This window comes from Oryctolagus cuniculus, chromosome 8 (genome assembly GCF_051225735.1).
Source record: "Oryctolagus cuniculus isolate XC-2025 breed Fujian yellow rabbit chromosome 8, ASM5122573v1, whole genome shotgun sequence".
NCBI classification, from domain to species: domain Eukaryota; kingdom Metazoa; phylum Chordata; class Mammalia; order Lagomorpha; family Leporidae; genus Oryctolagus; species Oryctolagus cuniculus.
The window spans coordinates 121464255-121478170 of record NC_142874.1 but is presented as its reverse complement, the minus strand read 5'-3'; the positions used below and the strand labels follow the sequence as shown (position 1 = coordinate 121478170).

At 38.3% G+C, this 13916-nt stretch overlaps 1 protein-coding gene across 1 annotated transcript; it reads left to right on the top strand.

Moving 5' to 3' along the window:
* Window positions 1-6031: 6031 nt before the first annotated feature.
* Window positions 6032-8763, top strand: CXCL8 (C-X-C motif chemokine ligand 8). Its single transcript, NM_001082293.1, is given in 4 exon segments — window positions 6032-6124; window positions 6641-6776; window positions 7046-7129; window positions 7577-8763. Coding segments are annotated over 4 exon segments (306 nt in total). The 5' UTR covers window positions 6032-6060; the 3' UTR covers window positions 7599-8763.
* Window positions 8764-13916: the final 5153 nt, after the last annotated feature.

Genomic DNA, 13916 nt, shown 5'->3' with positions numbered 1-13916 from the left:
GAGATTCTGATATTTGGTTCTTTTCTCTAAACTGAGATATGAACCAGATTATTTTATAATTTTATTTTCCTTTTATGTGAAAACAATTTTACAGTTTATTCTTGGATTATATATCTATCTGGGGAAGCTAAAGGGAACTGTGGAAGAATTAAAATTTAACCACCCCTGCCTGTCACTTTTTCCATTGGCACGGCCTTTTAACAGCTTCCATAAGGAAGTTTCTTCAGTTGAAAGGTATACTCAGTGTTAACATTTTTGGATGCATTTGGTTTTCACTCCTGTAGGTAACAAGAACATGAAAGGTTGTTCTCATCTGTACTTTATGTTTGAGTTTTCTGGCCCTCCTTATTTTTCTCCTTATCCATCTGCCCCATATTCCCTCTACTGCCAGATCTAGAGGTGCCTATAGGAGTTTGATGGTTAATTCACCAAGGAAAGGGATTGCAGCCTGGCCATACAGGTTACTGTTCTATTTATCCACCACTGCTAAGTTAGCACATTAACTAAAGCTGTACTTTCCACATTAAAAATTCCTCTGACTTCATTAAATAAAAGAATTGTTCCCAAGAGACAACAAGAGCAAAGATAAGCCCTTTCACTTTCTTTGGTTGATATGCTTTTATTATTTGGAGAGGTTATGAGAGCTGGGGAATTTGTGCTTTCATTCAAGGAATGTTTACAGAGCACCTGTTACTTTCAGGCACCAGGATGAGAGCTGGCACACAGTGTCAATAAAGCAGGCAGGGTCCCTGACCTCATGGAATTTCCAGCAAAGGGGATGAGACATAGGTCAGTAAACAGGCACACAGATGGACTGGGAGCTCACTAGTTTAGCATAATCCATCCATGAAGAATTTGGATTTGGGTCAATTTTTTCTTAAACACTTTAATAATCCCTGAAGACAAAGTGGGGAAAGCCACATTTAAGGTAAAGCTCACATAAGTTTTAAGAATGAGAGTAAGAAATAGACTATAAGAATTACAGCATAAGACTTATTTTTCCTCTTATGCCACTTTCTTCAAATTGCTGGGTTTCATCTGAATTCAGTTTGAACAATACCACATGTCTATACAAACAATAAATAAAAAGGACCATCTGAGAAAAGAAAATGTCACTATAAAAACCATGCCATTTTCATACAGCGTTTTGAAACTTCCCCCTTCCACCCCCTCCATTGGTCACCTGACTTAACTGTTGATGTGTTGAGTGTTTTCCCCAAGACATGATTAAACACGGGCATCAATCTCCACATTTATAGCTAGGATAGCAACTTTCTTTTCTGCCATGTGATTTCATTTCCTTTGATCTTTCTTTTGCATGACATAAATCTTGGTAACATAATATATAATCATTGCCATTTCAAAGCTATCTTTAATTATAAACGTTGGCCTAAACAGTGCCTAAATGTTTTCAGAATAAATGGGTACATACGTCCTTTCATTTTTTAAAGAAAATAAATAACTACTAGTAAATATTTAGATTATTTATTTTTATTTTTTGACAGGCAGAGTTAGACAGTGAGAGAGAGAGAGAGAGAGAGAGAGAGAGAGAGAAAGGTCTTCCTTTTTCCATTGGTTAACCCCCCAAGTGGCCTCTATGGCCGGCACATTGCGGCTGGCACGCTGCGCCAATTCGAAGCCAGGAGCTAGGTGCTTCCTCCTGGTCTCCCATGTGGGTGCAGGGCCCAAGGACCTGGGCCATCCTCCACTGCACTCCCGGGCCACAGCAGAGAGCTGGCCTGGAAGAGGGGCAACCAGGACAGAATCCGGTGCCCCGACCGGGACTAGAACCTGGGGTACCGGTGCCACAGGTGGAGGATTAGCCTAGTGAGTTGCGCCACCGGCCACATATTTAGATTATTTTTAAAATTGAAGACAGGGCGAATTTAGATTCCCTAAGTTCATAATAAATGCCTTTTCCCCAATCTGGCTCTTCCCCAAAAACTGTCTTACTAATTCCAAACTCTATTGATTTGGGAGAAGAATTAGGAAGGATATACAATTCTCTGTATATCAAGAGTATAAGACCTTTTTATAACACACGAATGTCAACTGAATTATTGGAAGAAAAATGAAGCTTCTGTAATGGAAGGAAACTATGGTTATATATAAACTTTCAAAGATCTATTCTGTAAATACAACTTCAGTTTTTGAGTGGCAAGATTTTGAAAGAAATGTCCTCCTCCCACTCCATGAAATGACATGAGGGATAGATTAGATGGGAAGAAAGGTAGTATTGAGCTTCTCCTCTGTTTCAGACACTATTCAGGGTATTATCCATGGGTTTCCTCTAATTCTCACTGTGAAACTACATAACTGAGACCCAATGAAGTTCAGAAACTTCTTGTGATTTTCTGGCTAATAGTACTGAGCTTAACGACAGGTTGGTCTCATCCCAACACCAATAAATAACCTTAAATTTAAATTATTATGGCTCTATCTTGTTCAAAACTAATACTTTTAACTGTTTGCTTCCCCAACTTGTGAAGAGTTTGGAAAATATTCCTTTTCTATAAGAGGTAGGGCACTTTCAGCTACACAGACCAACTTTACTGACTGTTTTTGCATCTTGATAACTAGTGACATTTGAATTTGGAGATGGATTAGAAATATCCTTGGGTTACTGGAGTAGATCGAGTTATATCAACAAAATAAAGAATTACAGGTTTCACATCTTTATACTAATTCTGGGCTTTACTGATGAAAATGTCAACGGGCAGGTGTGTTTATCAATATTAACATTAACAACATCACAAGTCAAACTCATTGCTACATGTGTGGCATTTTGTCTATTATTCAGGTACTCTAGAGTGTTGCTGAGCTGAAACTAGTTTCTTCAAGGGAGAAGCAATTCCAGACATGAGCTGAGACTCTACTTCCAGGATTGGGAAAGGCAGCTCTGAAAGAGTCTCAGATTGCAGGGGCATAGGCATCAGCTTATTCAAGATCTCTCCATTAGTAAGCAGGGGACAAGACTGAAAGCCAAGTTCATCCTGCTTCAAAGTCTGAGTTTTCCCCACCACAGTCTGCTTTGTGACTATAATCTGCTTTATAATTACAACTTTGTTAGGCTCATCCTGACTCTAACATATTTATTTAAATGGGGTGGAGGGCTTAGTTGGTTTAATACAGTAAAGAGACACTCAGTGTTTTGTTGAAGGGGGAGTTTAGTGGAAGAAAAAGAGTTATGAATTAATGTGGAAAAGTAAATCCTTTCCTTGTTCTTGATTCTTTCTTGAGCTCTCTGCCTTGGGTGATAGCCTTGATCAGTGATTATGATGGGGTTCTCTGGATGCACTTCTCTGAACATTAAGTGATTTTTGAGACTCAAGAGCTGGGAGAACTTAAATAACTCAATTGTCAAAGTCCCATGAACTCTGCATTCTGCTCCAGAGGGGGACAAAACATCACTTATATTTATGTAGAGCTCTGCACTTCAGTTGAACTTTGCACCCCACTCTACTCTGTGTTAAGGCATGATGTTCTTGAAGAGGACAATTACTCTTGCTCCTATTCCTACCTAAACTTGTTCAGTCCTTCTACTCACCATGTAGATTCAAAGTGCTATCTTTGTACAAGTGGGACAAGATAGGATTGCCCCTTTAGTCATATTGTCTTTGTCTATCCCCATCTCTGATGATGGAGAAAGCCCTAGGATATTGAAGGTTACATTGTGAGAGACATACAACTTTTGAAAAAAAGAGTTACTTCTTGCCATGTAAATGCTCCATTCTAACAGAAAATGTGAGCCTCAACTTTGAATGGAAGTCGCAACCTCAATCTGCAAGAATGATATCAGGATGAAAGGAGACCCATGGGAGAAGGAAGGGAGGGAGATATGGGGAGAAGAAAATGAATGCCTGAGTGTGTGGGACTCATCGAAAATATGAAGGCAACCTTCAGGGAGGAGTCAAGGGGTATTTGTCTGCCCATCAAGCTCTGAACGTCTGAGTGGCGCTGCTTTAGTGATTGATCCTGGTGCTGATGAATGGAACCAGTTGTGCCTCATGCATCAGTGTGACAATGTGTCTTTGCTGAGCATGCCAACCTCCCTGAAGGAAAGAGACTGGAAATTTTCTTTAAGAGCTAAGATTTTTTTTACACACCTGGTACCATTTTTTTCTTCTTGTCTCTCCATGTGTTTTGTACTAACTGCTAGACCATTTTAGGAAGCCCAATGGATCCTGTCCTCTCCCGTCTCCTTGCCTTGCACTTCTTTATCTCCACAAGCGAGGCAGTCCACTGGACTTTTCTGACTCCTTACCATCACCAAGAGAGGTCATAGATTTGAAGTTGTTTCTTCAGAAAATCTTTATCTAATCAAAACTGTAAGGAAGATGCTGTTCATTTGCTTCCAGAGTTTCCTGTAACGTCCTATAGTATAACATGCATCACTGTAGTTTACTTGCTTGTGTACGATTTTCCATTTCCTACACTAGACTGAAAACTCATGGAAGTCAGATACTATATCCTATTTATGTAGTATTCACATCTGCTACAACATCTGGCATTAGCAGATAAGAAACACCTGTTAAATTAATAAATGGATAATTATATTTCTGGAATACTAAGCAATAATAGCAACTATATTATATAAATGAACATTTGCTTTGCTATAAATGGCAATGTGACCCAGGCACTAGTTTTCTTCAAGCCTTAGGTTGGTGAGAGGAAGATAAAAAAGAAACATAGTTTCTCAGAAACTGTCTAGCATTTATGTAAAGCATTTGAAAATGGCATTCACCTTTCACACACCCTTATGTGGGCGATGTCACTACTATATTGTACTTCCTGGGAAAGAAGCAACTTGTCAAACCAAACTGCACTGTTTATAAGTTGTGTACTTGTCCAGATGGGGATAGACATTTGCTATATTAAGGTCAATTCCATACTACTTATCCAATGAAATGAAGATCTTTCTGTGCAAAGACTTCTTTCCAGGACTCTAGCATATAGAACCATCTTTTTAAGACACAGTAAAGCTTCTCACGTCATTCACTTGCTAGAAGTTAATATTGAATTCCTTGGATAAAGAACACAAGGGAAAGGTAGCTGAGTCAGAGTTTGATCCTATACTCTGCTCACCTTTCTATTAGATAACACCTCATTTCCATCCCAACCAAAGACCCTCAATGCCCACTTCCAGGAGCATAAACATAGCATGACATGATACTGGAGAATCTCGCACAGCGTCCTTACGGAGATGCGCTCTTCCTGTTCACCCTCATTCATTGAAGCCCTCAGTCCTTCAGCACCCAGCTTGAACTGCTTTTGGAAGAATCTGTCCTTGTGCCCCCAGCTGTCTACTCTGCAGTATCATCAGTCCTTATATAGATTTATTCTTATGAGACCGAGCTCTATCTCACCCATCTCAAGATCCCTCATATAACTCAGAAAGTGACTTGGTAAATGTTTGTGGAAGTGACCTATTTCAGTTCCTTCTGTTCTGCTAGCATTAGAAAACCAAGGTTTTTGAAAATTAGTGACAAAGTCCTTGAGAGAAGTAACAGATCCTGGAAGCTCTCTAAGATAATTAGAAAAGAGCTCGTTGTAACTTACATCCCTAATAAGAATGATTGAATAGATTAGCTTCATTATTATTACAGTACATATAAATCACCCAAAGACACGAAAAAAATTAAAAAAAAAATAACCGTGTTCTAACAATTGCCACTCCATTACATGACACTATGATAAAGTTATCTATCAATAAAAAGTAATATTTGATAATACTATATCTCTCAGGAAAACTTGAGTACTTAATAATCTGTGTATTAAATTACTTTTGAGGATTAGGAAGCTTCAATCACTCTGAATATTAGAAAGAGAACCAACCAGGGGAGTCTGGTGACTCATCTTTGGCCCTCAGGGCCAGGCGTGCGGTTGCATATTGTGGAATTTCCTCTGACACAATGCAGGGATGAGGGTGCACATATTCTCTGGTATAAAAAGCCGCAAGAGCGCTCCATTCCACACAAGTCCTCAGAGACAGCAGAGCTCCTAAGCTTCTAGGACAAGAGCCAGTAAGGAACCGGAAGAAACTACTTCGCCTGAATAAACATGAACTCCAAGCTGGCTGTGGCTCTCTTGGCAACCTTCCTGCTCTCTCTGACTCTTTGTGAAGGTAAGCACATTTATGAAGCTTCTTGGGATTCCTGCCTATTAAGTAAGAATACTCATAGCACATGTAGTTTTTCTTTTCTCATAAGCATTGAGGATTTTACTAAGATGAAATTCATCTGTGTGCCACTTGTGTATTTCTACTAATTCTGTTTAAGAGCAAACTGTGAGAGGATGTTAGTGAATCTTACTTTGACTATTATAGGTACCAATGTAGTATCCCAGAGGCATGTGCAGTATCTAGGGGAAGAAAAAAGTAGCAACGGGATGTCAACTTCGCACGGAGACAACTCTGATTCTTTATGTAGAAAGTCAATCAATATTGACAGTAATGACTGACAATTGAGGTCAAGGGTTCAGAGACCATCTGGACTTCAATGTTAGGAATGGAGTTGCTAGATATGAGTTGCTTTCTGCAGACTATTTGCTTCCTCCAATACTCATTGGCATTATAGACAGGGTAGCTAGCAGAATTGCACCTGTTGATGATATCAATTCTAAATGATTTTGTTCCCCACAGCTGCAGTTCTGACACGGATTGGTACAGAGCTTCGATGCCAGTGCATAAAGACACACTCCACACCTTTCCATCCCAAATTTATCAAAGAATTGAGAGTGATTGAGAGTGGACCTCACTGTGCAAATTCAGAAATCATGTAAGTACTTATAAATAATTAGGTTTTTGCTTTAGCAAAGACCTAGAATTGAGGAAAGTGGTAGTATCCAGGACAGTTCTCGGTACTGCAAATAAAGTAGTGAGCAAAAGAAATCAAAACAAAAATCTTTGTCTACAAGACATTTGCATATAATCACTTCCATCATTAGTAGATGATGTTTGTATTAGCCTTAGATTTTACTACTGTACTAAGGGCCCATGATTTGAATGGAAATGTAAAATGTTCATTTCAATGACCTTTCATTTCAGTGTAAAACTTGTTGATGGAAGAGAACTCTGCCTGGACCCCAAGGAAAAGTGGGTGCAGAAGGTTGTGCAAATATTCTTGAAGAGGTTAGTTTTTCTCTTTTTTTTTTCGTTTTTCCTGAGACATAGAGTCTAAAAGTCAACCCACAAATTTCTTGCTATTGTTGGCAATATTTGCTCCTAGATATTTGTTTCTTTGATTTAAAAACAAAACCCAGCAGCAATGGAGAGTTAGTTGTTCTCCTGACTAGGGAGACTACACCCTTCTGTTTGTTCAGAGAAGTCTGGGTTTGTGCCTGTGTTCTAGTATTATTAATAAAGTCCCTTGTCATCCTCAGAAGAGTTTTTTGATAATAATTCATCTGATCTCTCTATTTCTAGTTGGAAATAAAAGGTATTTCGAACACATGAATGTCTAAGACAGTATTGAATTTTCAAGAACATATGTTTTCAAGAACTCAACTTTTTTCATATGAGTATTAGAACACTATTAATATTCCCATTTTAAATTAAATTAAATTTTATGTTTTTCAGGGCTGAGCAGCAAGAGTCATAAAAAAATGCATTCTCCATACTATCCAAGAATTCCTCAGTAAAGACGCCAAAACATTCAAAAAAGTCTACTTCAATGCTTTAAATACTGCATGGATCTGTCGTAGGGCTGCCTGATAAAATGTAGGATTCTCAGTTAAACCCGAATTTCTATAAAGCTGTGAGTTGCTTTTTCATTATCCCATGCACTATCCAGTAGATGTTTATACTGAAAATTATTTGACCCTATAGCAAACAACAAATAAATTTTAAAGATAAGAATATCTTAGATAGTGCATGGGACAATGTACAAAGAACAAACCTGAGGTCAAGGGCCAGGGGAATACCTGGCCTTCAATGTCAGGAATTGGTTTGTGAGAAGTGTGATGTTTCAATCATCACATGAAAATGATGGGACAATCAAGTTTGCTGAAATTCATAGTTAGCTAAGAATACTGGAATTGTTATTTGTTGCCACTGGCAACCCTGGTCTGTTGGTCAGGCCATGAGTTCCAAGCCAACTGTCTTGATTACTCCTTTATCCCTAACCAAGAGAAAATGTATCAGCCAACATCCTACCTCACAGGGATGTTGTGAGGGCACATGGAAGCACTTTACATTTTTTTCATGTTCATGTAAATTATTTTCAAGTGTAACTTATTCACTTATTTATTATTTATTTATTTAAGCATAAGCATAAAATATAGTAAAATGTTTGCCTTATGGAAAATGGGAAGCATTGTTCAGAGGATATTATAATGATATTAGAGTGAATTTATATTTATTTTAGATATTAAATGATATTATATTAGAGAATTTCTGATCAGGGCTTCTAGCAATAGCAAAAAATGTGTTTCAGATAACAACTACCTTTTAAATCTTAAGTAAATCATTGTTTTTCTGAAATTTTAATTGAACTCAAAGTCTTAGTTTTTTACATTCCTCATCTTGTGTTGTCATTGTGAGCTTTGGTATGTAGTTCTGTGTTGAAGCACAGAATCTTGAGTTAGAATTCCCTGTCTCAAAACAGCAAAAAGTCACCAGGCAATGTTAGCCAAGTAATGTTTGTGGGATAAAATGCATTTATTATGCACAGATTCTTATAATTTTAGTTAAATGATTGTGGTTTTCAACACCAGGTTTTATTTTTTTGTAAATCGAAGATGATATTTTGTATAACTAAAATTTTCTTCTATTGTTTTTGATAGTTCAAAAATATAAGTGTAACTATAAAACATTTAAAATAAAATTTATAATCAAAGTTATGAGGTGTTTGTCTTTTATAGTTTCAATTTATTGCAAATTTCATTTATGTTAAAATTATTTCTTGATTTTAATAACATAAAAGAGTCTCCTTAGCATTTTGTATGGTACATGGAAATTCACAAATCTTTATTGTGGTATAGCACTCCTTTTTAAAAATGAGTGACAAAACTAGTATCTTCCATAAAATTTTGGGAACTTTTCAACTCTGCACTGTATTCAACTTTGCTAATAAAGCTGACCTCAGCTTTTCAATTAACTAGTATATTTGTGTGCACATCTTAGCACAGCTGTGAATTTTATTAAATAGGGAAAAGAGCACATAATATAAGGCAGTTACTAGTAATTAAGAAGTAAAACTGACACAAAAGAGCCAACATACTTTAAAAGACAATTAAAGATCACATATTTGAAAAAGCAAACAAACATTACTCCAAAAAGTGAAAATATTTTTTAAAATGCAATGGATGTATTTTGTAACAGATAAAACTATTTTAAAAAATGAAGAACTATATTTATGAGGTAGAATGGAATAATTTTATCTGGAGATAGTAATTTGAAAAAAGAAGTTAAAAGGCACAGGGCATGGGATAGGTATTCTGGTGCAGCCAATGAAATCACTGCATGGGATGCCCACAATTCAGATCAGAGGGTTGGTTTGAATGGTGGCTACTCTGGGCGTCCAATCCAGCTTCCTGCTGATGTACCTGGGAGGCAGTGGGATGATGGTGCTCGTGCCACCCATATGGGAGAACTGGGTGAAGTTCCTAGCTTTGGTCTGGTCCAAGAGGACCAGAAGTGAACCAGTGAATGGAATTTCCCTGCCCCCATTCCCTTTCAAACAAATATTTTAAAAATGATATGGTCTTGTGGTTGTCTAATTGAGTTTTTACAAGCAGAAGAGAAAAGAAAAGGTCAGAGACAATACTTGAAGTGACAGTGGCCCAAAACTCCAGAAATGAAGAAAAATCCCATTTACTATTTTTTACCTTTGCACTCCTAGTCAAACCCCAATGATGCTAGAGCCTTCATTCACATTTACCTACCTCCTAGTTCATATGCAATTGCCCTTTGGTATTTTAAGTCCACTTTTGTCTTCAGGCTCCATAATTCTGCTTTCATGTAGCTAGGTACTTTACAAATTTACTTATTTTTTAAAAATGTTTGTGTTGTATTATATCTCAATCCAGTATTGTGGATCAATTTCCTTCTTGCCACAAAGACAAACTTAGAATTTAGTTTAGTGATGATTTGTGATGACAAATTCGCTTATTCCTTATCCAAAGAAAGCTTAGTTTAAAGCTCCTTCTCAAGAGACATTTTTTGCTGGCATATGTTCAGTTTATCAAAAATTGACAATGCTAAAGTTCTATATACTCAAGAAAAGAAACTCAAAATACATAATGAATAAAACTTTATAACTACACAGCCCTGGCCATGGAGGCCATTTGGAGAGTGAACCAGTGGGTAAAAGATATTCTCTCCTCTCTCTCAATTCTGCTTTTCAAGTAACTAGATAAATAAATCCTTTTAAAATATACAATCTAAGTGAAAACTCTTGCAATAATTTAGCTTTTAAAGACTGCAAGAGAAACACAGGTTTGGCGGTTTTCATTCATTGGTTTTATACTCATAGTATTCAGATGATTCAGAGTCCCAAAGGGTCATCTTTCCCTTCAACGTGACATATTCTGCTGCAGAACAATTTGAATGAGGAAGAGAGTTTTCTGTCTCCTCACAAGTTAATTCACATTGCGACCTACTTTTCGTAAGCCATTTTCTCCCTATAATCACTCTGGGTACCTGCTGCTGTTGTTCACTCCATGGGTCAACATCAATGGCAAAAGACGTTTTCATTTCTAATTTCTGGGCACATGAACATGTAAGTGTTCAGCTAACAGAATTAACAAAAAGATTGGTGAGTGACATATAACAGGAACCAAGTGGACATTCACAGTCCATGACAGCTTGTTTCCCTTTAGAGGGGAATCTCCTTGCCTACATTGCTTCTTGGCCCATGTTGTGGGGGCCTTTACTTTTCCCCCAGAGTTCCACCTAAATTTCATTTCCTTGTTCTCCTGTTTAAATTCAAGGTCCCTTGTTCCATGCCGCTTTGAAATACTTCCTTTTGTGGATATCTTGGATAAGCTACTAAACAGATAACAAATGAGTAATTTTACAGGGTTCTTGAAAGCAGATAGCCAGGGGTTATCTAATCTAAACAGCCTAGACTTTCATGAGGAAATCTGAACTGGAGTCTGAAGGGTGAGTAGGAGTTGGCCGCACAGAGGGTACAAGGCAATGGTCTAGACAGTAGGGAGGAAGGAATCTGTGGGCAGGCACATGACGTGATTTGAGAAGTGAAAAGAATCTCAGTCTGACTGGCATTTGACATGAAACAGAACAAGTGCTACCGGTTAGCTATGCCATACCAACAACAAATTGCTGTAAAAACAGCTTAGGTTGGGGGCTGGAAATTTCTAGTAGATTCCACAATTGGCCTCATTTTAAATTATGAACTCTGTATGCTATTCTTCTGGGGTTTCTTTAAGGAAGATGGGGGCTATGAAACCAAGTGAAAGTGTTCTTTCTATGAGCTTTGTTGTGCCAGTAGGAGATGAAGCCAAAGAACTAATTCTCACATTTATACAAAATTTCTTAATGTGTTAAGTATCATCTTTAATGTGATGAATGTCAGCCATGAAACAAGTTGATACCTATGTACCAATCTAGTGAATCTTAATAATGAATACTTAAAAATTGACTTTCCAGTTTCATCTTTATCACCTTTAAAATATGTCAAATGATTTTCTTCCCTCTTTCCTCTGTCACTATGAGACAGCCCAAAAAAATGCTCTACTAAAAAGCCAACCAGAGAGGTCAATTTAAAGATTCAGCATTGAATAAAGAATCAAGAAAAGGAAAAATGAAAAAATGCAGAGACAGGGAGAATATGAGAGCCATAAGATTAATATTGAACAATTTTTACATCCATGTTTTATTAGAAAACTTCAGAGGATGGAAAATTACTGTGCTTGCAGTAGTTGTACAGCAAGTGAAAATTGCTTAAGAGTGTATTAACTCTGCAATAATAGTAGAAGGTTTAAGAAATCAGTAATGTCTCCATACTCACTTTAAAAGACAGCTGGACAGCAATTGCTTCACTTGGAAACCATCAGTTGAATTTGTAGAAATCACAGACAACACACAGGGACTTTTCCAACGCATCAGAGTAACTACTAGGTCAGTTTTACCCTGCAAGATTTGCAGAAGGGACAATCAGGAATTTTCCATAAGATTGCATAAGGTTCAAAGACTCCAACTTGTGACAGTGGGCTTTAACTTTCCATATCAGAGTACTTGGAGTCAATTCTCTTCTCTAACTCCTAATTCCAGCTTTCTGCTGAAGCAGACACTGGGAGGAGTGGTGATGGTACAAATAATTGTGTTTCCATGACACATGTGGGAGACCTGGATTGAGTTCTTGGATCCTGGTTTTGATATGGTCCAGATCTGGCTGTTGTATCTACTTAAGGAATGAACCAGTCGTTAGAAAATTCTCTCTCGCGCGCGCGCTCTCGCTCTCGCTCTCTCTCTCCTTCTCTCCCTTCCCCACCTCACTCTGTGGCTTTGCCTTTCAAATAAATACATAAATAGATCTTCTAAAAATATCCAACATTTGGCCGGCACCACGGCTCACTAGGCTAATCCTCTTTTTTGCAAAGCTACTGGAATGTTTGAAACAAACTCTGGATGGAAACTTAAGTAGTCCGGGTTCTAGTCCCGGTTGGGGTGCTGGTTCTGTCCCGGTTGCTCCTCTTCCAGTCCAGCTCTCTGCTATGGGCTGGGAAGGCAGTGGAAGATGGCCCAGGTCCTTGGGCCCTGCACCCACATGGGAGGCCAGGAGGAAGCTTCTGGCTCCTGGCTTCGGATCGGTGCAGCATGCCGGCTATAGCGGCCATTTGTGGGGTGAATCAACAGAAGGAAGACCTTTCTCTCTGTCTCTCTTTCTCACTGTCTAACTCTGCCTGTCAAAAAAATCCAACATTTATGAATATAGAAAGATGGATTTCTCCATGTTTTTCATTCCTAAAAATAAAAATCAAGTTGAATAAACATAGTTGCTATTAGACTTTGTAACATTATTTAGCAAAATGACAGACAAAATCATATCTCAATGGAAAATAAAGGTGAGAAAACATTTACTTAAGTTTCCATCCAGAGTTTGTTTCAAACATTCCAGTAGCTTTGCAAAAAAGACATGTTGCAAAACATGATGCAAGCATTGAAGATAAACCTTTCTTCTATCTAGCAGTTCTATGTCACAAAATGATTTAACTGTCTGCTACTCACTCTATGACTCTTGGACTTCATACTTATATTCTAGTGTTCATGGGGAGAGTATTTTGTAAGTATATTCTCTTTGTGTTTTCAAATATATCCACCATGCATCTTGCGAGAGTCTGATTTATGTATTTTTTAATTAGCTAATTAATTTGAAAGGTAGATAGGTATGTGAAACAGACAAGTAGACAATGAACTTCAATGTGCAAAAGAGAGACTGGGCCATGGCAAAGCCAGGAGACTGGAACCCAATGCAAGTCTCCCACATGGGTGGCATGTGCCCAAGTACTTGAAGCATCACCTGCTACCTCCCACGGAGCTAGCTCATTACCAGGATGCTGGAATCAAAAGAGAGGTCAGACCTCAAACCCAGGCACTCCAATGTGGGATGCTTGTGTCCAAGCAGCTTCTTATTTATTTATTTATTTATTTGAGAGGTAGAGTTATAGACAGTGAGAGAGAGAGAGACAGAGGGAAAGATCTTCCTTCCGTTGGTTCACTCTCCAAATGGCCGCTATGGCCAGAGCTGCGCCGATGCGAAGCCAGGAACCAGATGCTTCCTCTCGGTCTCCCATGCGGGTACGGGGGCCCAAGCACTTGGGCCATCCTCCACTGCCCTCATGGGCAACAGCAGAGAGCTGGACTGGAAGAGGAGCAGCCAGGACTAGAACAGGCACCCATACGGGATGCCAGCGCTGCAGGTGGATTAACCAAGTGAGCCACTGTGCTGGCCCCC